Raw genomic sequence first — 26103 nt, forward strand, 5'->3', positions numbered from 1 at the left:
ATCACGGGGCTTGGGTTTGATTTGTTATGCCCGTGGGAGCCCGATGGTGGTGAGTAGGAGCCAGATCGGGGATTGGGGTGAATAAGTAGGGGTGTGTAATACAGGTAGAAAAGGTGCTGAAAATGCAAATGCAGAATGCACTAATGTACTCATGCCATGCCATGTTCATGAGTGTTTGTTCGTTCAAAGTCATCTTCAGCCTCAAGACGAGCGAGAGATGATTATGACTTGTATTTTTCCATAGCAGCCACAATGCTGGGCGCCTCCTCCTTCTTACCACGGATGGTCCACTGCTTGGGGGGGCCAGCAGCCTGCGGAACAAGGAATTGAATGTATGTGCCGCTGAGCGTGTACTTGATCTCCTTCATCAATCTCGTATTCAAAACGACGTTGCCGCTAGGTTGCGCTCGCACCAGAATACGGGTGCGGGATGTGGTCTTGTCCTTCAGGATGCGAAGGTTGCCCATACCAATCGTCTCCCATTCCTTCTTCGGAGGTTCCCCTGCTTTCGCTGGGGGTTTGTCGTCAAGTCTCATGGCGCGGCACTTCTCGACCTCAAAGACGACGTCTTCATTCTCTTCGCCTGCGCCGCCGCGGGATAGATCTACTTGTGGCAGCGATTCTGCAGCTTCTCCGTCTCCGGACTCTTCAGCGCCTGTGTCGGATGCTACGCCGGGTGTGGAAGCGCGGCTTGGGGTTCCAGAGAGGATTGATGGGGTCAAGAGGGATGAAGAAGCAGGCTGGGAGGGACCGCCAAAGGAGAAGCCGGCGGTTTCTTGAGAACCACTGGAGCCAGGCTTAGATCCCGTGGACGAGGCTCCAAAGAGAGTTGAGAAGGGGTTTGAGGAAGCAGCGGCAGGTGCGGTCGATGTAGAGTCCGACTTCGCGGGAGTGGTACCAGAAGCAAACTTGATCGGTGAGTCGGCCTTCCAGGTATTGTCGCTGCCAGGCTTTGCTGCGCTAGACCCAGTAGCGAAAATGGATGGAGTGCTTGCACCTGAGCCGGAAGACGAGCCTCCGAAAATGTTCCCGGATGAGGTCGAGGCACCGAAGGGGTTGGACGCAGGCTTGGGTGTTGAGCTCTCGGACTTTTCACCTTGTGGCTGAGACAACGAAGCAAACGGATTGGGAGTAGAGGATGAGCTGTTGAATGAAGAGGAAAACTTGGAAGAGCCAAGGATGGAAGAGGCGTTCTTGTCATCCTCGCCCTGGCGCTTCGGCTTACCGTCCTCGCCGTATTCCACACGGTCGAACAAGCTACGGCCGCCCGAGGCCTGTTCCTTGTCATCTGTCTTTTCTGCTTGCTTCGATTTCTTCAAAGCCTTCAAGAAGTCGCCTTCGTCACTGCTCTCCAAAGTCCCGTACGCCTTTGAGCTCCCAGAACTTGACTCGTACTCATCGGCATTTGGGGCAAAGCTGAGATCCTTAGCATCATCACCGGAAGTAGAATCTTCCTCGGTGTCATCAGCGTCATCATGTTCGTCGTTGCCGCTCTCAGAAGGAGTAGCCGACAAATGACCGAAGATGTTGCTGCTCTTGCCGAAAGAGCTGGTCTTGGAGTCCAAAACCGACGCCGACGGGCTGGTGTCGGACTTCTCTTCGTCGGTACTAGCGGTTTCCTCATCGAAGGAGAATCCTTTGCCCGGGATGAACTTGGCGCGCCTGTTTTGTTGCGCTTGCATTTCTTCACGCTTCTTGCGCTGGTTCTCGGCGTCTTTGCGTTCCCACTCGGCCTCATCATCTTCGTCCGAGTCAAAATCCTCGGCCTTGCGCTTGGCCTTCTCCTTCTCGGCGTCCTTGTCTGACTGAGCCTTGAACTGAGACATGAAGTTCGTGGTGCCTCCAGAGCCGAATTTTGGGATAGCAAATGAAGGCGCCGGGAAACTAGCGCTCTTCTCACCTGAAGGCTTCAGAGTAAACGGGCTTGCAGCAGGTGTGCTGCTGGATGGTGCAGTGAAGAGTGGTTTGGCAGCCGTAGACTCTTTAGGTGCTGTGGATGAGGAGAAAGTCGGCTTCGGCGGAGATGAAGTAGGTGTTGTAGAGAACAAGCTCGGCTTGCTTGCCTCAGGAGTTGAGGGCTTAAATGACGGAGCATCAAGCTTTTTAGGAGATGACGGACCAGCCGGCTCGTCAGACGCGGGGTTTTTAGAGCGTGAGAAAGAGTTTGCGAAGATGCTGGCAGTCGTCGAGTCCCCGCCACTAACGCGCTTGGATGACGGCGAGGCCGAGGCGTCCTTATCATCATCCTCAGCCGCCTTGCGCTTGGAGCTGGTGCTAGGTGTGGGCTTTGGTGCAGCGCTTGGTGAAGGAGCGGCAGGTGCAGGGCTTTCAGTAACGCCAAATGGCTTGAGTTTCTTTGAAGACTGCACATTCGTCGCTTCGCTGCTGTCAACAGAGGCCTTACGCTTCGTTCCCGCGCCTTCGAGCGGCGCACCAATGGTATCACGCACACGAAGGTAGAACTGTATCACGGTATCAAAATCGTGAGTGCCCGGTTCAAGTTTGGCGAGTTCGCGCTGTAGACACTCGTTCAACAGGCGTAGACGGTAAACTGACTCCACTTCGTCTTGGGTGCCCTTGTCCAAGTTAGATGGCATTTTCGCAGGTTGAAGCTTGTCAAAGCTTTTGACAGTGCTCACAGTAGCTGAGGGGGATGCAGGTGCTGCATCCGGTTTGGCACCGTTGATCTTGAAGGGGCTCGACGAGGCGGCGGGGGGAGTGAAGGTAGGAGTCGAAGAAGGTGCCTGAGGTTTCGAGAACGAGAACGCAGGGGACTGGGGTGCAGGCGAAGATGGTTTGCTGAGAGTGGGTGCGGAGAAGGGCGAAGCGGAAGTAGATGCCTTTGATAGTTCGTTCACCTTTGCCGGTTCGGTGGAGGCAGGCTTAGGAGAGAACAAGTTCGAAGAGGCTGGCAATGGTTTCTGCTCAGTGGCAGGCTTTTCACTAACTGACGATCCCGGAACGAACAAGCTGCTGAAAGGGTTTGTTGGATTTGCCTGGGGCTTTTCAGGTTCGGCTGGGGTCGACGCGGGTTTGGGTGAAAAGAGACTGCCCGTTGGGGCAGGCTGCGAAAGAGTGCTGGACTGGGTCGGAGCTGCGGTTGCGCTCTTAGAGAACAACGACGCGCCAGGAGTGCTGGAAGGAGTGCTGGCCGCCGGCTGGAATAGTGATGGCTGGCTTGCTTTTGTGTCTTCCTTGGGTTTCTTCTCCGAGGGTTTCTCAGCGGTGGATGAACTAGGCGCACCGAACAAATTTGTGGAGGACTGGAAGAGGTTCTGAGTGGATGTAGCGGGCTTGCTCGTGGAACTACTGAAAAGTGAAGAGGTAGACGCGCCGGTCGTCGATGGGGCAGCGCTGAAGGATGGAGTAGCCGAGGCTGCAGGAGTAGACGAAGCTGGAGCGCCGAAAAGGGGTGTAGAAGGAGAAGCGGTCTGCTCCGAAGGCTTCGCTCCAAATAACGGCTTTGATGGGGTCTGGGCCGGAGCAGAACTTGTGCCGCCAAAGAGATTGCCAGTTCCCGTGCTGCCAAAGTTCGTCGAGACTCCAAAGCCACCGCTCCCGCTGCTGAACCCAGATGGTTTCTGGGCGGCGGACTTGGCATCTGGAGATGTCTGCATCGAATCGTTGCCGAATGCCGAACTCTGCGCAAAAGGATTAGGCTTGTCGGTGCTGGATTGACCGAAGAGGGTTGTTGACGGAGCGCTTGTGGTGGACTGGCCAAACATAGTTCCGTTCGATGGAGCAGGAGTCCCCGATTGTAACGACGGGGCGCTATTGGCAGCGCCTCCGAAGATCCCACCGGTAGAGCTATTTTGCTGAGACCCAGCCCCGAACATACCTCCAGACGGCAGAGGCTGCTGGGCGGGTGATTGGCTTCCACTCGCGGGAACGTTGAACATGCTGCCATTGAAGCCAGTGAAACCGGTCCCGCTCTGTTGCTGCGTAATACCTCCGGTGTTCATTGACGCAAAGGGATTACTCGCAGGTTGTGATGCTGTCCCACCAAAAGAGGTGGAGAAATTGAAGCTCGGCGCACCTCCTCCGGAACCAAACGAAAACTGTGATCCTCCGTTCTGAGCTTGTGGTGGAGGATTCGAGCTAGTAGGAGGGAAGCTCTGTGACTGTCCAAAGGTAAACCCGTTGGTCGGCTGTTGGTTCGCAGATGGAGATGATACTGTGTTGGGATCAATGGAGCTGAAGGGGCCACCGAAGGACCCGGGAGTACCAGTCGATGGCCGCGGCGCGCGAGCTGCCCGCCCTTTGAGGATTCTGGGCTTGCCGTCAGTACGAAACATTGCGCAGAAAATGACAAAATGGGTCAAAAAGCAGCATGCGTAGAAATAGCAACTGCAAGGGAGACTAGTAACAGGCGCAGATAGAGCGAAACAACGAGTAAAAGCGGGGGAAACAAATGTAGAACGCGCCTAGAAGCAGCAGCAAGTACATCAAAAGGCAGTATGCCACTGGTTTCAGAGCAGATGCAGGATGGGCGTGCAGGAATAGGTAAAAAAAAATAAAAGGTCGGCTCGCGAAAGGTCGGTCAGCATTCACTTACTTTCTGTTTGCCAGCTGGGCAGCGGTGGCCCGCTGGGGCTTGTCATCGGGTGTACTATTCATATTGAAATTGAATAAATCGGTGTCCTTGTCCCCTTGAGGGCCTTGGGCCGATCTCTTAGACATTTATCAACACAACAAAGTGTCGCCCACGGCGTTCACCCTTTCCTTTGAAATCCGGGTACTCGAAAGGGTCGAAGACCATTCAACTCTTGCGCGCGACTCCGACACTTCGGTGAATATATTTCGCCAAAGCGGATTGCCCTGTTGTTCTGCGACTGGTCACCACGACAACTGCGAAGTTCGAGTCGCGATGAACGGTCAAGGGCCGGATGAGAAAAGGTGACGTGCGGATGAATTCACGAACGGCGACACCGAGGGTAAACCGCGATTATGTCGACCGAAATCAATGGTACGGACCGACAACGATACAAGAATTCTCCGGGTTCTTGTTGTTGTGATTGTGGATCGAAATGCGCACGCGCTTGATCCGTTCTTCGGGGGTGGGTAGGGTCGCGAATCGCGAGGCAACGAGGAGCAAGGAGGATGCGGGAGGTGAGAGGAAGAGAAAAGGACAAAAGGCAGAGCTAATAAAGAAGTGAGAACATCGAAAACAGCGGGGTGGAAGACTGAATTCGAAGAGGACTGCCGGGGAAGTGATGGGTGTTGCTCGCTGGAGCTACTCTTTTTTAGCCTTCACTCGTTCCGCTTCGCGATTTTGGCTGGCGAGGTTCTGACCCTCCGCCGCTCAGGAAAAAATTGCGGTCACGTGTGCAAATGCAAGGCTGGGCTTGGCGGTGGACAAACAATCACTCGAAGAATCAAGGGTGCTTTCATCTGTCTGGTATGCCCCTCAGTCTTTAATCAAGGTAACTACAGTCTTCACTGGTTAGGCGCGCAGTCAGATTATGAGGGTGCCTTGGTGTTGTACGAAATTAGGAAGATGTGCTACACCACAAGGTACCAGGCAGCTTATTCACCACGTTTCTACAATGTCCAAGGAGGATGATGTCTTCCAGTAAGAGGAGACGGGATGATATCACAGCCTGCATTTTGGAATTTGTAGTCGATCAATCACTGAGAGCCCGGCTACTGAGGTGTCAAGGAGCAACACCAATGTGCGCTCATCACAGAGCCGTCCCTGGTCACGTGCCAAAAGAAGGTCTGATGACGACAGAATGCGGGCTTTGAAGGCTGCACAAAGAACACCTTTGGTCTGTTGGATTGTGCCTAGTGTTGGCTCAGCTGACAACGGCTAGGGATAAATCTGGCTTTTCTTCCTCAGTTGTTATTGATAGGCCTGATGTCGATTATTGTATGGGCTTGATAGTTGTCGTTCTCGTTAACTTATATATTTTGGCACTCCGCTGATGTCAGCTGGCCTCCTGCGACCAGGTAGTTTGCGCCAGAGAAACTACGTAGCATCTTGAACTACAATACGATACCTGTCTCGAAGGCATTTTTGATTACAGGAAAGGGAAGTAGGAAGAGTTTGAGGTCTCATTGTTCGAAATTCACATAGGTCACGTAGATTCAGAAAATATAAACAATAACAGGGTATCTATAGCTTGGCCTTGCCCTGGGCCTTCTTCAACACAGGCTCCATCTTCGTAGCCTTCATGATGTTGCCCTTGATCTTGAGCTTGCCGCCCATAAAGAGTCTCTGGGCGTTCGCCTTGCCAGCAACGAGTGAGCCGAAGTCGGCATCCGAAAGGGTAAGGGTGACTGTTTGAAGAGCGTCCGTTAGCCTCTTACGCGCAACAACGACCAGACTCCAATTATGAATATGTCGGTAGCTTACCATCGGCCTTTCCACCTGGAGGAGCAGAGCCCTTGCCAACTTCACCCTTGTTCTTGAGGTCGAGGTACCAGCTCTCTTCCTTGCCGCTCGCGTTCTTCAGGTTGAAGGCGACGACGGTCTGGGCGGTCTTGACGGCATCCTGGCGCTCGGCCTCGCTGGACTGGAGGGTAGCGTTGATCGTGTCGAACGCGGCAGAGGATTCGAAACCGTCTGGAGTGAGGAAGGTTAGTTAGTAAGAAGCTGAAACCGGGAGCTCTGAGCTGTAAGGGATCGGGCCGTTTTGACATACCAACTTTGAGAGTCATTTTGAATATGGAGATATGAGGATTGATGGACGTTGATAGAGAGGAGAAGAAGCAAAGTCAGTGTAACGGAGAGTTAAAGAGGAGACAGACTCGGAAAGCAAATGTTTAATAGTGAACGCATCGATCTCACCCCCGACGGTTCTTTGGGTCCGGGGGCATGTGAATCCAGGCGGTCGCGGGTCCGCTGTGCCGAGGTCCCCTGCTCTCCTCCAATGAGTAAACTTGCACACGATCTGACTCCGAGCCCACTTTCAACAAAAGAGTCTCTGCTTGCGAGTGTGCCAGCTGAAGCGAGATAATGAGATGCTTGTCTGCTGAATATCTTCCCCACATGAAAGCTGCCAGTCGACCCCGCTCCCCGGACCGTTTCTGCATATGATGCAAGAGCCAAGACCATTGGATTGTCACAAGGCATCCTGGCCTGAATAGCTTCACAATTTCCTAAAAAGCTTGTTTCACCCTGTCTGCAAGATGTTTGTTCTGTGTCACCATATCCAGGTGGAAACAGCTCGCTCGAGTAGTCTTTGTTGTTTTATTCTCGACAGAATCATGGCCACAGATCACAATGCACCCAAAGCTATGACGTTCTGCCTATGTGACACGTAAGTTGATCGCATCAATTGACGGTGGCAGTCAAAACTAGCAAAATCCATAACGCTGAAGGACTGAAGCGAAGAAGCACCAATTGTCAACCTCAACGATGACCTTGGACCAAGATGTCGAGCCTCACCTCCCCAAAGAGTGCGTGGGCTACAACACTCGAACAGCCCAGTCCGAAATTCAGATAGGGGCTCTGTGAAGTATGCCCGCCGGGTTGCAATACATAACAAGCGCTTGATTAGAGCTGTGGCTAATGGCCACGAAATGCCACCCAAATCTTGAACGTGGTGGAAAGTCAACTTTCCTTCAGAGGGGACTGCCAGTCGTCTTGTCAAGCCGCTGAACGAATTTTCCATCCGGGTATATGACACTAGCTGCTAACCGATCGCAATGCGGCTCTCTATGACTTGAGATGTCCTTGCTGAGCCAAAGAACTCGGATGTTGCTACTAGACGGAGGAATCTTCGAGCCCCGTTCCCAGGGTCCATCAAGCCTGTGTTTGACTGCACCACCACCAGCAGAGCCAAACTAGCGATCAGGATCACGGCTGGGGTTCTGATACTTTAACCGGATGAATACTGCGTGATGGTTGACATCTCGGCATATCGTGCGGGGGAGGGCGGGATCAAGAAGGGGGGGGTGTTCAAGTAGGGCTAACATGCTCTTTTCGCTCAAGGACGGGAGAGGTTTCTGGCTCCTAGATATCCTTGACACGCAATCGACTATTCCTCTCCTTTCCAACATCCAAGCCTGCGAACAGCCGAACACCAATCGCCACAATGGCCATCTCAATGCACCCTCTCTCGGCAGCTCAACTGAGCGAAGCCAAAACAAGCCTCGACTCAACCGGCTACGCCATAATCCCAGACATCCTCTCCCCCTCCAAAACAGAACATGTCTACCAGCATCTCTGGACCGCAGCAACAACGCACCAATCCCGCGGTGGCCACTTACACCTCCCAGCCCTCGACCCCAACGCCTCCAACATCCGGATCTTCTACCTAATGTCCCTCGAACCTCTTTTTCGCGACCTAATCCAGCACCCCGCCGCTCTGCAGCTCGCAAAGGCCGTACTGGGCGACCAGATGTTAGTGTCGAACTTCACAGCAAATATAGCCCGCCCAGGCTCAAAGTCCATGGCCCTCCACTCAGACCAAAGCCTCGTCGTCCCCGAACCATGGGAAGAACCCTGGGGCATAAACATAATCTGGTGTCTAGACGATGTGTACTTCGAGAACGGCGCTACGCTCTTCATACCAGGAAGCCATAAGTGGACTCGCCGTGCTGACGTCCCTGATCCCGATAGTGCAAATGCAATGCTTCAACCGTTCACCGCGAAAGCAGGCTCGATTGTTGCTATGGACGCAAGGGTCTGGCATACATCCGGCGCGAATGTTACAAGTGATAAGGATAGAGCATTGCTTTTTGGGTTCTATACCAGGCCGTTTTTGAGACAGCAGGTCAATTGGACGGCTGTGTTTGGGGATGATGTTAGGGGGGCGTTTAGTGAGGAGTTTAGGGGGTTGTTGGGATTGAACATCACCGCGAATACGGGAAAGGCGTCGGAGGTTGGGGGTGGGTATGTGGAGGGGGATGTGAAGAGGGTTCTTGCCCATTAAGCATTGGGTACCTAGGTAGGGTTGACCTTGATGATATTTAACAGGGAGTGTATCCGGCAAGCATGGGAATGTTCTCAAATAGCGTAAGAAAAGAGAAAAGATATAAGAGCTATACCGCCCTATTACTTCACAAGATCTCCAAAGATGCAGGCCCTCTGCAGTCTGATAGCTACCTACATAGAATACCGAAAAAACACATTCTCCAAATCCGTCTCATCATTCCACCCCCTTCTCTCCCCCTCCCTCCTCGCATCCTCCCCCATCAACCCCATACTAGCAACAACCTTATCCCTCCTCGCATTCTCATACATATACCATCCCCTCCAAGCGACAATAATCGCCACCTCAACCCCAAAGCAAACGCAGCATGTAATAGTACCAGGTATATACCGCGGTGCATCCTTTGTGCGGAACACCTGCGCGCCGACCATATTCCCGACGCAGTAGGCTATTAGTGTGAGCGAGGAGACGACGGTGCGTTTTGTGCGGCCGGCTATGTTTGACGTTACTGCTTACGTTAGTACCGTACCTTTCAAACGTAGGTCGGCCGGTGGGTAGGTGATGCACGTACTCAAACTCCACCCCAAAAACAGCGCGAGTGAAAATACAACTGTCATATCGAACATCCCCCACTTCACCCACTTGTACCGCGCTGTGTTTGGCAACAGCGACATGACGAGCATTCCAACGCAGGGGAGGATGCAGGAGATGATCATGATGTACATGCGTTGGTTTTGGAAGCGGCGGAGGTACAGGGCTACGGCTATGAAGACGACGACGTACATTCCTTGAAAATGATCGAGGTTAGCCTTTCCCTTGGTTCTGAAAGAAGAGTGCATACCGTTTCGAGGTAACCCGTAAAGCATGGATCCCCATTCGTCAAAGCCGAAGGTTTGGTACATGAGGGAGCTGAAGGCTGTTATACCGCTATAGATAGGAGTATAGTTGTTAGGTACTGGAGTGGTATTATGAGGAGGAAGAGAATGGCCTACCCATTTGGAATACAAGCGAGCAGGGTATTAAAGAACCCAAAGTACACCTGGGGGTCCCTAAAGCACTCCCAGAACTGAGGCCACGACCAGCGTTTTCCAGCAATGTCCTCGGAAATCTGATTCTCCTTGATTCGAGCAGTTCTTCGGATCTTCTGTTAGTTCCCCTCATTTCTTTGGAAATGAGACCAAGAGGTGTAGGATAACTTACGCCATCTCCCTCTCCTCCTCACTCAACCAAGGAACTTCCCTCGGCGACCCCAACACAAACCAACAAGCAACCGCACCAACAAGCGTAAGCCCGCCCAGGAAGAGCGAGATACAGCGCCAGGGGTCGATGCCGCCGAATTTTGTGACATGGCGAGCGATGCCGTAGAGCATGAGGTTACAGACGATTGAGAAGAACCCCTGCGACGATTGCCAGAAGAGAGAGCGGTTCGCGTGCTCGTCGGTCTTGTACCATGCTCCGGTGATTAGGAGGAAGCCTGGTGTGATGTTACATTCGAAGAAGCCTTGGAGGGCACGAAGCGCCATTATTTGGGACCAGTTGTTGCAGGCGCTTATGCAGAGGAGACAGATTGCTGTGCAGATGGGGGTTATCATCGGCGGCTGATTTGGAGGGAGTGAAAGGTATGGAGTATCAGATACTTACACCATCCGATCATGTAGAGGGTCAAAGTCTTGCCCATGTTGTATTTCTGCAGTAGCCAAGTCGAGGGGAATTCGCCGACGAGGTAGGTGATGTAGAAACTGGTATTATTAGTAACGCTACCTATCAAACTATTTCTGGTCAGGATGTTGATTGCTCACATTGTTGTCAGCCACTGATACTGTTGGCCGTGAAGTCCGAGGTCAGTTTCCATGCCGAAAAGCTACTTCACTGTTAGCGATGTCCCAGAGATGAAACTTGTGCAAGACTTACTGCCTGGATACTGATTGACGTCTTGTCTGTCTGCTGGATTCCGTAGCAAAAGAACCTGAACGGTTATCTGGGCTCTTCCAAATCAAAGGAGGACAAGGACAAACATCATGGGAATAAGATAGCGGTCAATCTTCCGCAGCAGCCTTTTGTACTGGGCGTCTGAGTATGAGTGGACTGCAAATACTGTGTTAGTGCTTGACCAGGATGGAAACTGCAACCGTGAAGATCAACCCATACCAGCCATCTCTCCCTCCTCAGCACTTTCAATCGGACGGAGCTCATTCTGAGTCGCGTCCTTTTGGTCATCCAAATTGGCGCCCGGGTCAGACATGGGTTGGCCTTTTCGATCAGCTTCAGACTCCGTCATGTTGCTCGACTGGATACCGTATGGAACTTGCAGGACGATATGAAGTTCCAGGAGTAGGTCAAGCCGAATTGAGCGTCAAAGGTTGGGGAACGAGTTATGCATATAAAGCGTTCCAGACCTTAGTATTGCATCTATGCATAATCTACGGAGAGATATGCTTATCGTTTGCTATCTTGTGGGTCGAGTCAAACATCCCCAGAGTGAGTTGTATGCGACTGCACACCAAAAACAACCAGCCCAGGCGATACCGGAAAAGCGCGAGCCCAACGGCAAACCAACGCAGAAGACCGAAGTGCGGGGGCGGCACAAGCCCTAAGTGGGCTGAGATGCTATCATACGAGTCGCTCCGTACTTATCTTGAGGCTTATCTCTCCAGGCCATTAGCGGCTACTTAAGTTGGAGAACACGCGGAATGCCACTGCTGACACCTGAGATAGGCGGAATTGTTGGGATCGAACTATCAGGGAGAAACAAGAGACAATGGTCCTTCCAGTGCCAAACTCGACAACTCCATTCTGGAGGACCGAGCTTCATGAGCTAGACGGGCATCGTTCAACCCCGGATTTACCTAGCGAATGCGACATTGTGATCATTGGGGCAGGGTTTGCGGGGGCTGCTCTTGCTCATTACATCTACGAAGATAACCCATCTCCGCCTTCGGTGGTTATTCTTGAGGCTCGAGAAGCTTGTTCTGGGGCAACGGGAAGAAACGGTGAGATCAACGGCTAATTTTAACTGCTAAACTCATAGTAGCTAACTTGCGCCTAGGCGGTCATATGAAACCCGATGTTTACTATCAAGTGCCAAAATACATTAGAAAATATGGCGTTGAAGCGGCTGTTGACGTCGCAAGATTTGAGGCTTCGCAAATCCACGCTGTAAAGGAGCTCGTCGAGAAGGAGAAAATCGATTGCGACTTTGTCTTGACTCGGGCTTGCGATGCAACTTTGGACCCAAAGCTTGCTGAGGACACCCATCGTGCATTCACCGAGCTATCCAAAACCGGAGTCGCCAACCTCAAAGATGTTTTCTATGCATATGGAAAGGATGCTGAGCGGGTGGGTATCATGCAAAATCCGTCTTGGACTAATACCAAAGCTAACTCCCTACCACAGTTATCAGGAGTCAAAGGAGCCTTATCATGCTTCACATTCACAGCAGGCCACGTCTGGCCGTACAAAATGGTGATGCACCTGCTCCAGGGCGTCGTGAGAAAAGGAGCAAACCTTCAAACTAATACTCCAGTAACGCACCTACCCAAGACACCCCTACCCGACGGCCGATGGGAAGTCAAAACAGAACGAGGTACCATCAAGGCTAAGGAAGTCCTCCTCGCCACGAACGGATATACAGCACACCTAGCGCCGCAGTTCAAAGACCGCATTGTTCCAGTCAGGGGTATTTGCAGTCGCATCATAGTTCCCAAGGAGAGCTCCCCGCCGTTTCTACCGTATACATATAGCATTCGCTATGGGGCTGGGATGTATGACTACTTGATTCCGCGACCTGATGGGAGTATCATTGTTGGTGGCGCGAAGCCTGCCTTCTGGCATGATCCCAGTCACTGGTACGATGTATCAGACGATAGTAAGCTTGTTGATCAGGCCGTTCCTCATTTTGACGGGTTGATGCAGAGGACATTTATTGGATGGGACAATAGTGGTGCGAAGACTGATAGAGTGTGGACGGGAAGTGAGTACAATATCCCGCTCAACAAAAGCCTCGAAACTAATAGTTCTTTTTAGTCATGGGATGGACATCAGACTTTATGCCCTACGTCGGCGACGTCCCTGGTAAACCAGGCCAGATGGTCCTCGCTGGCTTCTCGGGGCACGGTATGCCGCTTATTTTATTATCAGCAAAGGCAATCATACAGATGCTGCGACATGGAAAGGCATTTGAAGAAACAGATGTCCCCGGCATATTCCGTGCTACAGAGGAGAGACTCAACTCGACAAAGAATGAGATTCTGGCAGGGCATAATAGTAGTCCAGCCAAGTTATAGACAATAATATGAGCATAGTAATACTATTTTAGATTGGAATAATTACCCAGCACTGTACCCATCCTACCAATAACTACTGCTTAGTAGAATACTTCACTATCCCATCAGCCAACCCCACCAAATCCTCCGCAACAACATCCATCTCCCCAAAAATATCCGTACAAGCCTCCTTCTCCCAAACAGACACCCAAGCACCCTTAAACCCACACCCCTTCGCCCCCGCAGCATCCCACATATGCCCAGCAGCAAACCACATCTCCTTCTCCCTTTGCTCCTCGTCGCTCTTCCCCTCGTTAAACTTCCCCAGTATAAACTCATAAGATTCCCTCTGCGGCTTCCCAACCCCAATCTCATCACAACTCACAAAATTCTCACCCGGGAACTCAACCCCGCCTTTACGAAGGTACCGCTGGACACGGCTTACATCGCCCGCCGTAAGACACCAGACTGTATACCCTGACCCTGACAGGATATCGAAACATTCCTTTACACCCGGGCGAAGATCAAGGTCTCTATATGCGGATAGAATGAACTCTCTATCCTCATCACTTGCAACCTCCCTCGGTTCAGAAAAGCCAGCTTGCCAGAGCGTGCGGTAGAATAGGGATCTGAAGACGTCGAAGACGGGGATGTAGCCTGCTGCTCGGGATGAGAGGGTTAGGTACGTGTATTCCTTCTCGGCGGCTTCCATCCACGCGTAGCCGAATATGCGGCTGCCGATGGGGTTTGGGAGAGAGGCGAAGCGCGCGCCGAGGCGGGTTTCGAGGGCGGAGAAGAATTTTTCGTAGGAGACGAGGGTTCCTGGTGTATTTGTTAATTTGGGATATGGGAAATGGTTTGGAGAGCGACTGTATCCGTACCCACGACGTCGAAAACGACGTGTTTGTTTCCGGCTGCTGCCATTTTCACGTTGTTCTTAGGGCTCCGTATGGGTTTTGCGGCAGGGCTGATAGCGTTCCAATGTAGTGAGAAAGTTAGAGCTCAAGCGATGCTCAAAAGAGTTCAGTCTACAAGCACTGCTAAGATAGAACTACGGCGCTACTTTTGCTTATTATCATGACGTACAGACAGTCTTTCTTCGAGCGAGCTAGAGTTGGAGTAAGTGAAGCTTTGTTGGAGTAGATGGGTACCTTAGTGCGTGCCGTGGTGCCGGGGAACTGCGTGTGGGGAGGGCCGATGGACGGAGAAAGCCAGAGAGATAAAGGAAGGAATAGCTGACTCCAACTTCTCCTATCTTCTCGCGGATAAGCAATCTTTGCTTTGGGCGGTGGTTATCGTTGTTGCGGAGCATACATGCCCGATTTTGAAGGCCCAGTAGTATACTCTATATGGCGTAGTGGATTTAGACCCGAAACCATATACGAGTTCCAATACAATGATTAGGAAAAAAACAAAAGCATAGAATTATAGAATGTATTTGAATATTAACACAGAGGATTTATGAGCTTCTTGCTATCAACTCTAGCAACGAATCAGCCGTATCCCCAATGCCCTCCTCCAACGACCGAAACTGAATCCCCAAGATCTCTCTAGACCTCGAATTGTCAAAGCCGTAGCAAGAGTCCCCTGGGAAATCATCGACAGGATTCTGTGGAAGTAAATGAGATACATCCGGTCTCGTCTCTCTAATAGCATCCACAATCCTCTTATTCGAACAGTGTCCCGCCGTAGCGAAGAACCGCTTTCCTCCGGCTTCGGGCACTTCGAGTGCTCTTACATGCGCCAGGGCGAGGTCACGGACATCGACCCAGAGGAATGTTCCAGTTGGAGGAAGACTTTCAAATCTATATTTGCCTTGGATGAAGTCTCGGATTCGTTGATTTGATGTGTTGAGGCTCGCGAGGCTCTGACCCTGGTTCTCAAGATGATGGATGACGGGGCCGTAGACTAGCGGTGGATTCAGGGTAACGAGGTCAAATAAGCAATCTCCATGATTGACAAATTCCCAAGCCGCTTTCTCCGCGAATGTCTGAGAACATCATTGCTGGGTTAGCGTAAAGTCCATCTAGAAATTCGGATTAGGAGGTGAGTCACCGCACCTTACTGCCACGGTAAGATTTGGAATGATCAGAGACTGCTTCATTCCATGTCACAGGGTTCCAGGAGCTTTCATCGTAGATATGTGGTGGGGAGACCCCGTTGGCCATCGCTGCAAAGGATGAAGTGATGACCACGCGCTTGACCGACAGTGCATAAGCTTTGATCGCGTTCAGTATGCCAGTCGTTCCTTTAATAGCTGGATCTAGCAAATCCGTGACGGGATCTGCAAAGTTTGCAGGGAATGGAGAGGCCGTGTGGATGACATAGTCAAACGGAGGGCTTGCTTGAAGAGCCTCCGAGTTTTGTCGATAAGCCTTTCATGATATTATACGAAGTGTTCATACTAATCGATGCAACTTACATGATCAAACGCTCCTTCTGCAGCTATGTCCTTGATAATGACGTATGACAATTTGTCGTCCTGGACTTTATACGATTGGAGAATTTTGTCGCCTTTCGCGGCGGATCGGACAGTTGTGGTTACTGAATATCTATGAACGGTTCAGTGGTCGCTCTTTGACTGGAATAAGTAGTAGACATACCCGCGCTCTAATAGGACGTTCAATATATGAGAAGCTACAAAACCACTTCCTCCTGTTATCGGTCAGCAATGGCCTATAGTTTGGTTGACGAGTATCGCTTGCCTGTGAGGAGGACTTTGGCCATTGCGGGGATGTTTCACAGGCCACCAAAATTTGCATGGAGCTTAGATTGCCAAAGTGCCTGAAGTTAATGACGGCGATATAGCTTCGATATGAGCAATTTTGTGATCAGTAGTCTCCTGTGAGGTATAGCTGTGGAGCCCCGAAGTCGGGCCTTGGGGTAGATTGTTATCGGAGGAGAGCGCCTCCAGAGTTTGACGGTGCGTTGAAAAGCGACATCAATATTTCGCTACTCAGCACCGCAAAGATATTGCAGCATTTCTGATGCCATCAAATTTCGCGATGGACAATGCTTTAAGCGCAACTAAGCCAAATGCGCTGGCCTCGGCAACTCATTTTCCAGGGCAATTTCAGCTGGCATGATGTCCCAGTCAGGGGCCCACTGAAGGAACTCCATATCCTCAACAAACATATCATCCAGAAGAAGAGACGAGGCACCCTCAAAGTCAAGGCCATTGAGATCAGGATTCCACATCGGAGGTCTGTCAGAGAATAATAGACTGTTGATTTCCTCCGCTATGGAAGTATCATGTATAGGATAATTCTCGCTTTGAAAGGCGGCGGAAACTGTCTCGACTATCGGGCTTAATTTTTTCGTGCATTCGGTTGCTTCGTTCCATCTTTGGCCAATAAGACTGAGTAGGTGTAGACACTGGGGAATGCGTGACTGTAGCATATCTGCGGCTTCGTCTCTGAGGTGCTGGTAGTGACGAGACGACCAGCATGCATCCAGAGCTATACACGCAGTCTCGAATAGTATATGTACTCCATGCCACGGGTAAAAAAGCCTTTGCCGTGTCTCTTGCCCGATATAGTCCTCGATGAGTTTCTAGCATGCTGGTTAGACCCGCATCTCATCGTATGTCTTGGGCTACCTACCCGAGAGGACTCTAGAACAATCTCCCAATCATGGGGTAATCTCACTCTTAATCGTGGTGTTGGTCGATGAGTCCGCGCTTTTAGGTGATAGAACTGCACATGCTTGAACTCAAGCATATTATAGGGCGTATATGTTTGAGCTTCCATGTACCAAAGCTCTAACCTGCTGGTGATGTTTTGAATCCACTCATCCAGCGATGTGAAACCGAGCCTATGAAGCTCCTCTTCAAGATAAAGCACCCGGTGTACCTCTGTCTCTAGCATTCGGTATCGGTAGATATGATGAGCCGAAGACTGCTTTTTGATGTCGTCGATGGTAAACAGTGGGTTCGTCGTTTCTGGCACAGGGTCTTCGAGCTGCAAATGTCAGCTTAATGCAATGATGGGCGCAGGGCCGAGTACCTTTGCAGTTATTGATTCTTCCGGAAATGAAAGGGGAAGCCGCAGGTTTGTGCATAATGATCTTTCCATTCCATAAGTCACCCAAAAAAGGCCCGTCCTCAGCTTCTGCTGGTCATTGTCTATACCAGCTGGGCATTCTCGATACAGCCCCAGGCTCAGAACAATTCTCACAGCATTTGAAATGCAGGTCCAGTTATCAACTCTTTCAGGACACATATGTGCATAATGTGCAAGAAGAAGTGAAACCTGCAGCTCCTTCAACTCGCTGTAGTCTTCCATAAACTGCAGGTGCCTCATAGCTGACTTGTAAAAGGACTCAGATGCTTCCCGCGCTTGAGTCTCTGCCCTCCAAGTCAGGGTACTAGCTGAGATGGCCAAGACAATAAATACCACAAAGAGCTCAAAATGCCCAAGCCCAGACGAAGAAGCAAAGTCGCCGTCCATGAACGGTGTGGCGTCTTTTTGACTCTCGTCCCGAGACTGATCGACTATACGGTCCAACAGGGAGGCACTGATAATGGGGTACTGGGGAAGATGCGTGTCAGAGTAGTTGCGAATCATGCGCTCTAAAGCAGAATGAGGCACACTGCCTAAATCAAGCCAGGTCTTCCTGTTCGTGCTTTTCTGTCGGGCCGTAGGTCTTTCATGCGATGCATCGGCAGTTTCGGAGATTACAGCCCTCCCTCTAGTCGCAGGAGAGATTGCAAGCGGTGGACAAGATGGGCGAAGAAACAATGCCGAAGAAAGTTTGGAGTGCAGGTAGGGTCCTGGTTTGGGTACACCGAAAGCGATGGTAGATTGGGCCACTTTCGAGGCAATTGAGTAGGGCATAATTTGCGGAGATGATTGAAAGGCGAGTAACTCCGCCTCAAGCTGCGCCACTCGAGATTCAAGAGACTTGACCAAGCTTCAAAGACGTTCAGCTTCATTAAAGCAGTGTGATCTGTAGATGGGGCATACCTTCTCGGCACCGCTTGTTTAGTTGCGGGATCGAAGCCCAAGCACGTCGCATTGGCCAGCGAGCACGATGTGCATTGTGGGAACTTGAAGTCACACTGAATTATTTAACATATGGTCAATGTCTTTGATGAATAATTTGAGATGCCATACCTTGGTTTTTCGTTGTCTGCAGCGAGTGCATACCTTGGTTGAGCGGCGTAGGGACTTTTGCATACTTGATCTTATCAGAAAAAAACACCAACAATCCTGAGTATAATTAGAACACAAGCACGGTCCAGGATTGAGTACCAGAGAAGAAGATGGGAAATGGTAGAACAGTAGAAGAAGAGAAGGCAGTTGGAGACAAGAGAGCCCGGGGACCGTCACGTGTTGTTGCCCGGACCTTGCTCCTTCCCACTTTGTCATTCTTCACTTTCTCTGCTTCGTCTTCAGGATACTCCTACCGTCACACTTGAAATTATCATATTTATCAATGCTTCAGACATGCTCAAGATGTCGCAGTCGGCGGATAAAGGTACCCTCTAGCAAACCCCACCCTGTCAACACACATAGAACTGACTGTGGATCTGAGTGCGACTCTCGTCTTCCTGCTTGCACCAACTGCGCTAGGAACGATCTCGAATGTACCTTTCATGACGATGCATTGCAGGAGGACATCCCTAGGAGGTAAGGTGCCAGCGTTAGGCTCTTCCTATAGCGTACATAAAGACTTACGCGCTACCTACAGTTACATCCAATCCCTCAACAAGCGCATTGAAGATTTGACCTCACAGTTGGCTATCCACCAGCCTAAACCAGTCCCATTGTAAGGTCTTTAATTGCTGGATTCTGTACCTCAAGCTCATGCAAAATACTTTAGCGGAATACTACCACCTCAGCGTATCTCAGACCCACTTGAGTCAAGCTTGTCTTATCAGCCCTTAGACATTCTAGTGCCTGCAAGACCTGGCTCTGATTTGCACTTGGATCTATCGGTTTCGTCTCGAATGACGCGTGTTTTCTTTGAGATCGTACCATCGTCACAGATATCACCTGAAGTCGACAGAGAACTGTCAGAAGATGATTATACCGTGAAACCGACTGTATCCTCTGCAGACAAGTCACAACTCGCCCCTAGCACTGTGAGGTTCCTGCTTCGCCGTTACGATCGCTGTATTAGACCAAGATACGATGTCCGAGTTCCAGAACTCACGGACAACGATGGAGCTAAATTCAAGAAGTTGCCCGATACTCAGAAGTTCAAGCTACTTATGGCCTGCGCTATCGCTGCTGCTCATGAAGCATACAAATCCCCGGATTGGAGACCCGTCACACAGGTTTGCCGTAATTGGGCCAATGAGCTGGTCACACCCATCATTTCTGCTGGAGATGGTGATACTTTAGCGGCCATTCTTCTGCTACTCATCTATGAGCTAGCGGATCCTTGCAGGGGCATAGTCTGGGAGTTGTTTGATCTAGCAGCACGGACATGTCTGCAGTTGGGCTGGTATCAAGTTCCGCATGGCTCCATTTCTGGACATCTTATTACCAGCGATAATGGTGATGTCGACCAAACTGGAAACAGCAGTTCTGATAAAGTACAGCTGATGTCCGTCCTCAAAGATATTGAAGGGTAGGTAGACCCACCACCGATAAAACCCGCTATTTGCTTATATTCGCAGGTCCCTGCGAACAATATTCAATCGGCCGAACATGTTAAGCAATTTTAAGCTGCCATCAACGTCAAATATGGAGCCGCTTTTAGATCTGTATTCTCAGATATCCGATCAGATATATGGCGCAGGTGGTGTGTATGACAGCTTGTCCTGCCCTTTTGCTGGCGAGGTTTCTTCCCTAATGGATGTACTTGAGAGTCTTCAGGGCCCACTCCCAGTTATCCAGGAGATGTGGCTCTTATTTCTCCCCATTTGTGCCAAGCACAAGCAATGTCTTCATTGCTTCCAAGAACCAGATGAGCCAAATGCAAAAGGCATGACAGAACTAAGGCGGAATGTGATAACTGCAGCGTCTGACCTCATAGCCAGCGTGCATCGAGAAGTCAGCTCAATAGACAACTTCACCCCGCCTGTGATAGCAAGCTCAAGAGCCTTTATCGCTGGCTGCTCGATAGCAACTGGGATGCTAAGACAGTGGACTAGCCCGAAAGCGCACGTTCGAGACCTTATCAATTGTGCTGAGATTCTGACGACTTTCGCACCCCATTGGAGCGGAGGACACACTTATCTTAAAGTCTGGAAGACAATCATTGGCCTGCTTGATCTGAATCCTTTGACAGGAACATAATAGCCGAAAGCCTTGGATTTCTGTCCCTCCATATAAGCTAGAGAACTTATCTTACGTGCATGATAGCGAGGATATGATGAGTTTGTCGGGGAAAGCCGACCATGCAAATACTCAAACTAATTCACTACTAAAGCTAGCAGCAGAAGGGGACAATCGCTCAGCTCTGCTCCAAGAGTTACCCAACATCTCCACTGTTTCTGGAGCTTGTATTTGGTTTTTAGTATGCACGAAAGTCAACCAGATGTGCATTTGCAGACGAGTGCAGACACCGATCTGAAGATGGCCAAACAAAAGAATGCAGATGTCGCTTTGGGATTTCTCGAAGACCACGATGCAATTACCTTTACAAAAGAGGAAGAGAGAGCTGTGATAAGCAAGATCGACTGGGTCTTGATGCCCCTGGTACGCTCAACCCAGTGTTCTTCTGTTCCATCCTTCATCACGGACTGACCCATAATTCGACCTTAGATGGTAATCTCTTACACGATCCAGTACATGGACAAAAGCGTCATGTCTCAATCCGCTGTCTACGACTTACAGGAGGACTTGGGTCTCACCGGTCAAGATTATTCATGGTGCTCGTAAGTCAATGCCCATATACTAACACCCTCTAAGCCATTAGTTCACGCATACCCAGGTCTATCTTCTACTTCGGCTACCTAGCCTTCCAACCTGTCGCAGCTCGAATCCTCGCACGCGTTCCGCTAGGTCGCTTCGTTGCAATCACGTCGCTCGTTTGGGCGATTGTCTTGTTCTGCACAGCCGGAGCTCGTAACTTCAGCGGTATGATGGCGCTGCGGTTCTTCCTTGGAATGAGCGAAGCAGGCATATCACCTGCATACGTCCTCATAACAGGGTCGTGGTACCGAAAGAATGAGATCCCGCTCCGAATCACGCTTTGGTACTGCGGAAACGGATTTGCACTTATATTGCAGTCATTCATTGCGTACGGGATTGGTCATATCAACAACACCGGTATTGCAGTGTGGCGGTGGTTTTTCATCATTTTCGGCATTGTGGGTTTGATCTGGGCTATTATGCTGTGGATTTTCATGCCTGACACGCCGTTGACTGCGAAGTTCCTGAACGAGAGGGAGAAGGGCATTGCTGTTGAGCGGCTGAGGGAGAATCGGACCGGCGTGACAGCTAACGGTGGGTTCAAAAAGGAGCAGTTTATCGAGGCTTTCCTGGATATAAAGGTTTGGTATGGTTTTCTGTACAGCATTGCTTGCGTCGTTCCGGCATCTGCTGTGGCCAATTTCGGTGGTCTTATCATTAAAGGTACTATATTTCCGTCTTTCTGATGCACTAACTGGTAGACTGACTATCTTTAGGATTCGGTTACGGCACCTTCACAACCTCTCTGCTAAATACCCCCCTCGGCTTGACAGAGAACATCGCTCTGCTGACCACTGGCTTTGTCACCTACTACTTCCCCAACACCCGCTGCCTAATGCAATTCATCTGCAACGTTCCCTCCACCATCGGGGCAGTTCTCGTTTACGCTCTCCCCGAGTCAAACCGGGTCGGGCGGCTGATAGCATTCTATTGCACGAATTTTACCAACGGATCGCTGCCAATGATGTTTGCATTGACGACAACGAATATCGCAGGGCACACAAAGAGATCAACTGCCAGCGCCATCTTGTTTGTCGGATATTCCACGGCATTTATTATTGGCCCTCAATTCTTTCTGGACAAAGAAGCTCCACAGTATCCGACCGCGTTCAAGACTATGATCATTACGTACGCCATTGCCTGTCTAGCGCCGGGTTTGTACTTCCTCTACATGAGATGGTTGAATCGTCGCAAGACCAATGCAGGAGCTGGAGAGGAAGATGATGGGTATATTGAGAACGAGGAGTTTCTGGATTTGACAGATAAGCAGCAGCCGCGATTTGTTTATTCTACTTAGTTTACCCGTTAGTATATCTATAATGGAATCAATCCGAGTTTGAAGTGACGCCTTGAAGAATCAAAAGCCGTCCACCCTCATTACGGATAACCTTCCCATCCATGAACGACCCAGCCTTGCTAATCAACCACAACGCGCACCCAACCATATCCTCTTCATTCCCTGCTCTCTTCGCCGGTGTCTCAGCAGCTAATTTCAGATTCGACTGCCCATCATCAGGCGTCATCCCCGAAGGCACAATACCAGGCGACAAAGCATTAACTCGAACTATATAACCGTTAGTGCTTCCAGCCCGTTACATTCCAACTCCCCCTCGAGAAACAGAGAAGAAATAAAAAACATACTATAAAACCCCCCCAACTCCGCCGCCAATACCCTAGTCAGATGATCCACAGCAGCCTTACTAGTCTGATAAGCCGGCACAAACTGATGATTGTGTACGCTGGCCGGACTGCTGAAGAGCACGACGCTTCCGCGCCCTTCGCCGCGCGATGCTGCTTCGCCTAATAAGGTTATTAGGCCCGCGGTCAGGTAGTATGGTGCCAGGACGTTAAGACGGAATGTATGTTCCCATCCGCTGTAGGGGCAGGAGAGCGTTGCTTTTTGGAGTTGGGATAGCGTGTCGCCTGGTTTGTAGGGGGTGGAGTTCATGTATCGAATTCCGGCGCAGTGGAAGAGTGCGTCAAGGCCTTGGTAGTCCTGGAGTTGGGACTTTATGGTCTCGATGATGGATGATATGCCGGCTTCTGTGGAGAGGTCGCCTTGGATTCTGGGGATGTATATCGTTAGGATGTGGATATTTCAGAGGAGGAGGAGGAGGTTATTAAGGTTTGTTTCGTACGTAATTATCCCCGTTCTTACTGCGCTTTCAGATGAAGAAATCATCTCGAGGTCTGCCTTTGTCTCAGCAAGACCGGCTTCGTTGATGTCTATTAGGATTGTATGCGCGCCGTTCACGGTACAGCCTCTGGCTAGCATGCGGCCAATGCCAGATCCTGAAAAGGCCGATTAGTATATTCCACGTTATATAGGCTAAGATAAACAATTTCAACCAAGATGCGGAAACTCATACCTGCACCTGTAATTGCGACCCATCGCCCAGCGACATCGAAAAGGTTGTTGATGCGGAGATTCTGCGCCATAGTGACGGGTGAGCGAGAAAATGCGGCTATGCAACTCTCCTTAGGGTATGTAAATACGCTATCTAGACAGTTCTTTTATTGATCTTCATTGTTATCAGAGGTAAATTGTCGGGTTTGGGCGTCTCGCTACTCTCCGTTACCTTGTAGATAACCAACGCGTTTCGCCGATAGATGACCGTGGGGCCATTGCCAACCCTAATCATCGCCAACGAGGGTCCATAAAACGAATTAACTACTAGATTACAAGTTAGAATTATTCTGTAAGTCTATCTGGGTTTCAAACATATGCTCCTCTAGGGACAAACGACGTTTGCCTGAATCTGTGGCCACTGACCGAACACTCAACATGGCTCTCCTCACATCCGACTCCCTCGACTGGCTCCAACTAACAATATGCCTCGTCCTCTTCACCACCATTACCTCCTTAGGCGCCGTATTATACCTCTACCTCTACTACATCGACTACCCCTCCATCGCCGGAATCCCCTCAATCCCCGGCGGATCCTTCCTAGCAGGCCACCTCTACCTCCTTGGCGCCGACCACGCAAGCACCGCCGAGAAATGGAGCAAAGAGAACGGATGGCCCGTCTTCCAACTGAGAATGGGCCGTCGGCGTGCAGTAATACTCAACTCGTTTGAGGCGGCTAGAGAATGGATGGTGAAGAATCAGGGCGCGTTGGTTGATCGGCCGTGGTTTTATACGTTTCATGGGATTGTTTCGAAGACTTCTGGTTTGTCTCTATCCCTCTTCTCTTCTCCTCTCTGCCTCTTTATCCTGGGATAAGTGACTAATTGGTGTAAATCAGCCGCAACAATCGGTACAAGCCCCTGGGACGAACGAACCAAGAAACAACGACGGGTCGTCGGATCCCTCACAACCGGCCCAGCGATCCAAAGAATGCGAAGCATGCTCGATCTCGAAACCCGCGATGTGGTATCGGGCCTCTATACCGATGGCCAAAACGGGAAGGTCGAGATAATGCCGCATATCTACCTAAAACGGCTTGCGCTGAATATCATGATGACGTTCTGCTACGGGACGAGGTTCGACTCTGTATCTGATCCGCTTCTTTTGAGGATATTGCAAGACGCGCAAACGATCGCGAGCTTTCGGTCAACGAATTCGAATCCGCAGGATTTTATACCGCATTTGCGGTACCTGGGAAAGAAAGATCGGACGACTACGGCTGTTGAGGTTCGTAAAAGGAGAGATGGGTGGTTGGCGAGGATGTTGAATGATGTTAGGGTGAAGATGAAGGTGAATGGGAAGCAAGCGGCGTCTACGGAAGAGAAGAAATCTGTTGCGGAGATGTTAATTGAGAATGATGTTGATGGGCTTACGCAGCGTATGTTTCCAGTTTTATTCCTTTGCTTCTGCATGTCTGAGCTCTTTTAGCTAATATGGATATTGTTGATATAGAGGACATCCGCACAATCCTAGGCGGCCTCATGTCCGGTGGGTTCGAGACGATCTTCTCGACGGCAATAATAACAGTGGGAATGCTCTCTACTCCTGAAGGACATGAGATTCAGCAAAAGGCATACGAAGACATTATGGCTGTTTATAATACACCCGAGGAAGCATTTGAGCGGTGCCTACTCGAGGAAAAGAGTCCCTACATCATGGGCCTTGTCAAAGAGGCACTGCGTTTCTATGCACCGCTTAAACTCCTACCAGCCAGACAGGTATATAAAGAGTTCGAGTACCAGGGCGCTGTGATTCCAAAGGGACTGCTGGTTTATGTCAATGCGCAGGCTGCTAATTTTGGTACGTATTCAGCACCATCCCATCCCCCCTAGAAAGACTGACCTAATCAATCATACAGACAAATCAGTATATGGCCCGAACACCGATAAATTCGATCCAGCGCGCTGGTTAGCCCCAAGCCCAGGCACCAGTTCAGACGCAAAGATGCAAATCCCACCGCCCTACCACTTCGCCTTCGGCGCTGGGTCCCGCCAATGCACGGCCGTGAACCTGTCGAATAGAGTTCTCTACGCGATGTTTGCGCGGCTAATCGCCTCATTTCGTATTGGTTCGAGTAAGGATATGCCCTGCGACACGCACTATGTCAGGTATAAGGAGAATCCAGCGGCGTCGAATGCAATTCCGAAGGCTTTTAGGGTTAGGGTTTCTGCGAGGGAGGGGGTCGGTTTGGAAGGGTTTTTGCGTGGAGAAAATGAATAGAATGGATGAGCATGACCTAGGATGACTATTGGATAGGGAATTTAGTGAGAAGAAATTGTTTGATAGAGAATGCGATGGTTGGTAAGGCCAGCAGCGCCGTGCTAGCGTCAGGTAGCATAGTTATCGAGGACGTAGTGAAATCGACCTATTAGCAACCGTAGCCTGTGATTTGCATAAGATTGCATGATATAATCCTTGTCAGTCAGGCTATTTTGGTGGCTTGTTAAGACCATCACCGTCTGGGAGAGTTGTGAGAACAAAGCCTAAGGTCGATAAGGACTCGAAGCCCAAAATAGAACCAGGCTTCCAGAGACTGCTCTTTGTGCAGGAATTGAAACCAGAACTTCCATAGCCACAATACTTAGTTTCTGGCTCATATTCTAGGTGACGGTAAGCAGGGGCTGGATGCATATTGCCTAATTGGGCGCGTAACACAGTGGGAGAGAAAAGTCTGCACTGCGTTGCCACCT

General features: G+C 50.5%; 12 protein-coding genes across 12 annotated transcripts; 5 read left to right on the forward strand and 7 right to left on the reverse strand.

The window, feature by feature from the left end:
* Window positions 1-221: 221 nt before the first annotated feature.
* Window positions 222-4617, reverse strand: BDV14DRAFT_191110 (RanBP1 domain protein; the record flags this gene model as incomplete). Its single annotated transcript, XM_073771446.1, has 11 exons — window positions 222-1015; window positions 1049-1080; window positions 1114-2058; window positions 2089-2325; window positions 2365-2419; window positions 2453-2516; window positions 2553-2908; window positions 2945-3016; window positions 3050-3078; window positions 3118-4269; window positions 4556-4617. The coding sequence occupies 11 exons, from the start codon at window positions 4615-4617 to the stop codon at window positions 222-224; spliced, it is 3798 nt and encodes a 1265-aa protein (XP_073626042.1).
* A 1498-nt stretch (window positions 4618-6115) lies between these two features.
* On the reverse strand, window positions 6116-6660 carry BDV14DRAFT_191111 (SCP2 sterol-binding domain-containing protein; the record flags this gene model as incomplete). Its single annotated transcript, XM_073771447.1, has 3 exons — window positions 6116-6279; window positions 6356-6565; window positions 6645-6660. 3 exons carry the CDS (start codon window positions 6658-6660, stop codon window positions 6116-6118), a joined length of 390 nt encoding a protein of 129 aa, XP_073626043.1.
* A 1253-nt stretch (window positions 6661-7913) lies between these two features.
* On the forward strand, window positions 7914-9027 carry fmaF (Fe(2+)/2-oxoglutarate-dependent oxygenase fmaF). The gene has a single exon (XM_073775802.1). It carries the CDS (start codon window positions 8040-8042, stop codon window positions 8877-8879), a length of 840 nt encoding a protein of 279 aa, XP_073626044.1. The 5' UTR covers window positions 7914-8039; the 3' UTR covers window positions 8880-9027.
* A 25-nt stretch (window positions 9028-9052) lies between these two features.
* BDV14DRAFT_202124 (MFS general substrate transporter) lies at window positions 9053-11121 on the reverse strand (the record flags this gene model as incomplete). Its single annotated transcript, XM_073773929.1, has 10 exons — window positions 9053-9387; window positions 9451-9666; window positions 9721-9806; window positions 9872-10012; window positions 10080-10449; window positions 10521-10618; window positions 10679-10740; window positions 10791-10845; window positions 10895-10964; window positions 11028-11121. The coding sequence occupies 10 exons, from the start codon at window positions 11119-11121 to the stop codon at window positions 9053-9055; spliced, it is 1527 nt and encodes a 508-aa protein (XP_073626045.1).
* Window positions 11122-11543: 422 nt separating this feature from the next.
* BDV14DRAFT_210085 (NAD(P)/FAD-dependent oxidoreductase) lies at window positions 11544-13162 on the forward strand (the record flags this gene model as incomplete). Its single annotated transcript, XM_073775803.1, has 4 exons — window positions 11544-11869; window positions 11926-12215; window positions 12273-12849; window positions 12903-13162. The coding sequence occupies exons 1-4, from the start codon at window positions 11638-11640 to the stop codon at window positions 13160-13162; spliced, it is 1359 nt and encodes a 452-aa protein (XP_073626046.1). The 5' UTR covers window positions 11544-11637.
* A 73-nt stretch (window positions 13163-13235) lies between these two features.
* Window positions 13236-14065, reverse strand: BDV14DRAFT_191115 (HAD-like protein; the record flags this gene model as incomplete). The annotated part of the gene is made up of 2 exons (XM_073771448.1): window positions 13236-13963; window positions 14023-14065. 2 exons carry the CDS (start codon window positions 14063-14065, stop codon window positions 13236-13238), a joined length of 771 nt encoding a protein of 256 aa, XP_073626047.1.
* A 535-nt stretch (window positions 14066-14600) lies between these two features.
* BDV14DRAFT_191116 (SDR family oxidoreductase) lies at window positions 14601-15868 on the reverse strand (the record flags this gene model as incomplete). The annotated part of the gene is made up of 5 exons (XM_073771449.1): window positions 14601-15131; window positions 15202-15495; window positions 15564-15693; window positions 15745-15796; window positions 15847-15868. The coding sequence occupies 5 exons, from the start codon at window positions 15866-15868 to the stop codon at window positions 14601-14603; spliced, it is 1029 nt and encodes a 342-aa protein (XP_073626048.1).
* Window positions 15869-16168: 300 nt separating this feature from the next.
* On the reverse strand, window positions 16169-18318 carry BDV14DRAFT_210087 (Zn(II)2Cys6 transcription factor; the record flags this gene model as incomplete). The annotated part of the gene is made up of 5 exons (XM_073775804.1): window positions 16169-16693; window positions 16744-17100; window positions 17146-18052; window positions 18106-18200; window positions 18256-18318. The coding sequence occupies 5 exons, from the start codon at window positions 18316-18318 to the stop codon at window positions 16169-16171; spliced, it is 1947 nt and encodes a 648-aa protein (XP_073626049.1).
* A 238-nt stretch (window positions 18319-18556) lies between these two features.
* On the forward strand, window positions 18557-20687 carry BDV14DRAFT_177185 (GAL4-like domain-containing transcription factor). Its single transcript, XM_073769367.1, has 5 exons — window positions 18557-18619; window positions 18677-18771; window positions 18833-18910; window positions 18965-19717; window positions 19767-20687. The coding sequence occupies exons 1-5, from the start codon at window positions 18578-18580 to the stop codon at window positions 20386-20388; spliced, it is 1590 nt and encodes a 529-aa protein (XP_073626050.1). The 5' UTR covers window positions 18557-18577; the 3' UTR covers window positions 20389-20687.
* On the forward strand, window positions 20668-22303 carry BDV14DRAFT_210090 (major facilitator superfamily domain-containing protein; the record flags this gene model as incomplete). The annotated part of the gene is made up of 4 exons (XM_073775805.1): window positions 20668-20790; window positions 20857-20969; window positions 21026-21669; window positions 21723-22303. 4 exons carry the CDS (start codon window positions 20668-20670, stop codon window positions 22301-22303), a joined length of 1461 nt encoding a protein of 486 aa, XP_073626051.1.
* A 28-nt stretch (window positions 22304-22331) lies between these two features.
* Window positions 22332-23645, reverse strand: BDV14DRAFT_210092 (SDR family NAD(P)-dependent oxidoreductase; the record flags this gene model as incomplete). The annotated part of the gene is made up of 4 exons (XM_073775806.1): window positions 23376-23645; window positions 23145-23298; window positions 22648-23072; window positions 22332-22570 (listed from the first exon to the last, which is right to left on the reverse strand). The coding sequence occupies exons 1-4, from the start codon at window positions 23443-23445 to the stop codon at window positions 22332-22334; spliced, it is 888 nt and encodes a 295-aa protein (XP_073626052.1). The 5' UTR covers window positions 23446-23645.
* A 146-nt stretch (window positions 23646-23791) lies between these two features.
* BDV14DRAFT_202130 (cytochrome P450) lies at window positions 23792-25633 on the forward strand (the record flags this gene model as incomplete). The annotated part of the gene is made up of 4 exons (XM_073773930.1): window positions 23792-24176; window positions 24252-24791; window positions 24866-25213; window positions 25272-25633. 4 exons carry the CDS (start codon window positions 23792-23794, stop codon window positions 25631-25633), a joined length of 1635 nt encoding a protein of 544 aa, XP_073626053.1.
* Between the last annotated feature and the right edge of the window lie 470 nt (window positions 25634-26103).

This window comes from Aspergillus stella-maris (assembly GCF_047715825.1).
Source record: "Aspergillus stella-maris strain CBS 113639 unplaced genomic scaffold BDV14scaffold_44, whole genome shotgun sequence".
Lineage (NCBI taxonomy): Eukaryota > Fungi > Ascomycota > Eurotiomycetes > Eurotiales > Aspergillaceae > Aspergillus > Aspergillus stella-maris.

What these genes read in the sequence shown, in the direction of transcription:
- fmaF (XM_073775802.1), top strand. Translation starts at nt 8,040, where the DNA reads ATGGCCATCTCAATGCACCCTCTCTCGGCAGCTCAACTGAGCGAAGCC.
- BDV14DRAFT_177185 (XM_073769367.1), top strand. Translation starts at nt 18,578, where the DNA reads ATGCTTCAGACATGCTCAAGATGTCGCAGTCGGCGGATAAAG. An exon ending in CAGCCTAAACCAGTCCCATT is followed by an intron (nt 18,911 to 18,964) that starts GTAAGGTCTTTA and finishes AAAATACTTTAG; the next exon opens with CGGAATACTACCACCTCAGC. An exon ending in GTCCTCAAAGATATTGAAGG is followed by an intron (nt 19,718 to 19,766) that starts GTAGGTAGACCC and finishes TTATATTCGCAG; the next exon opens with GTCCCTGCGAACAATATTCA.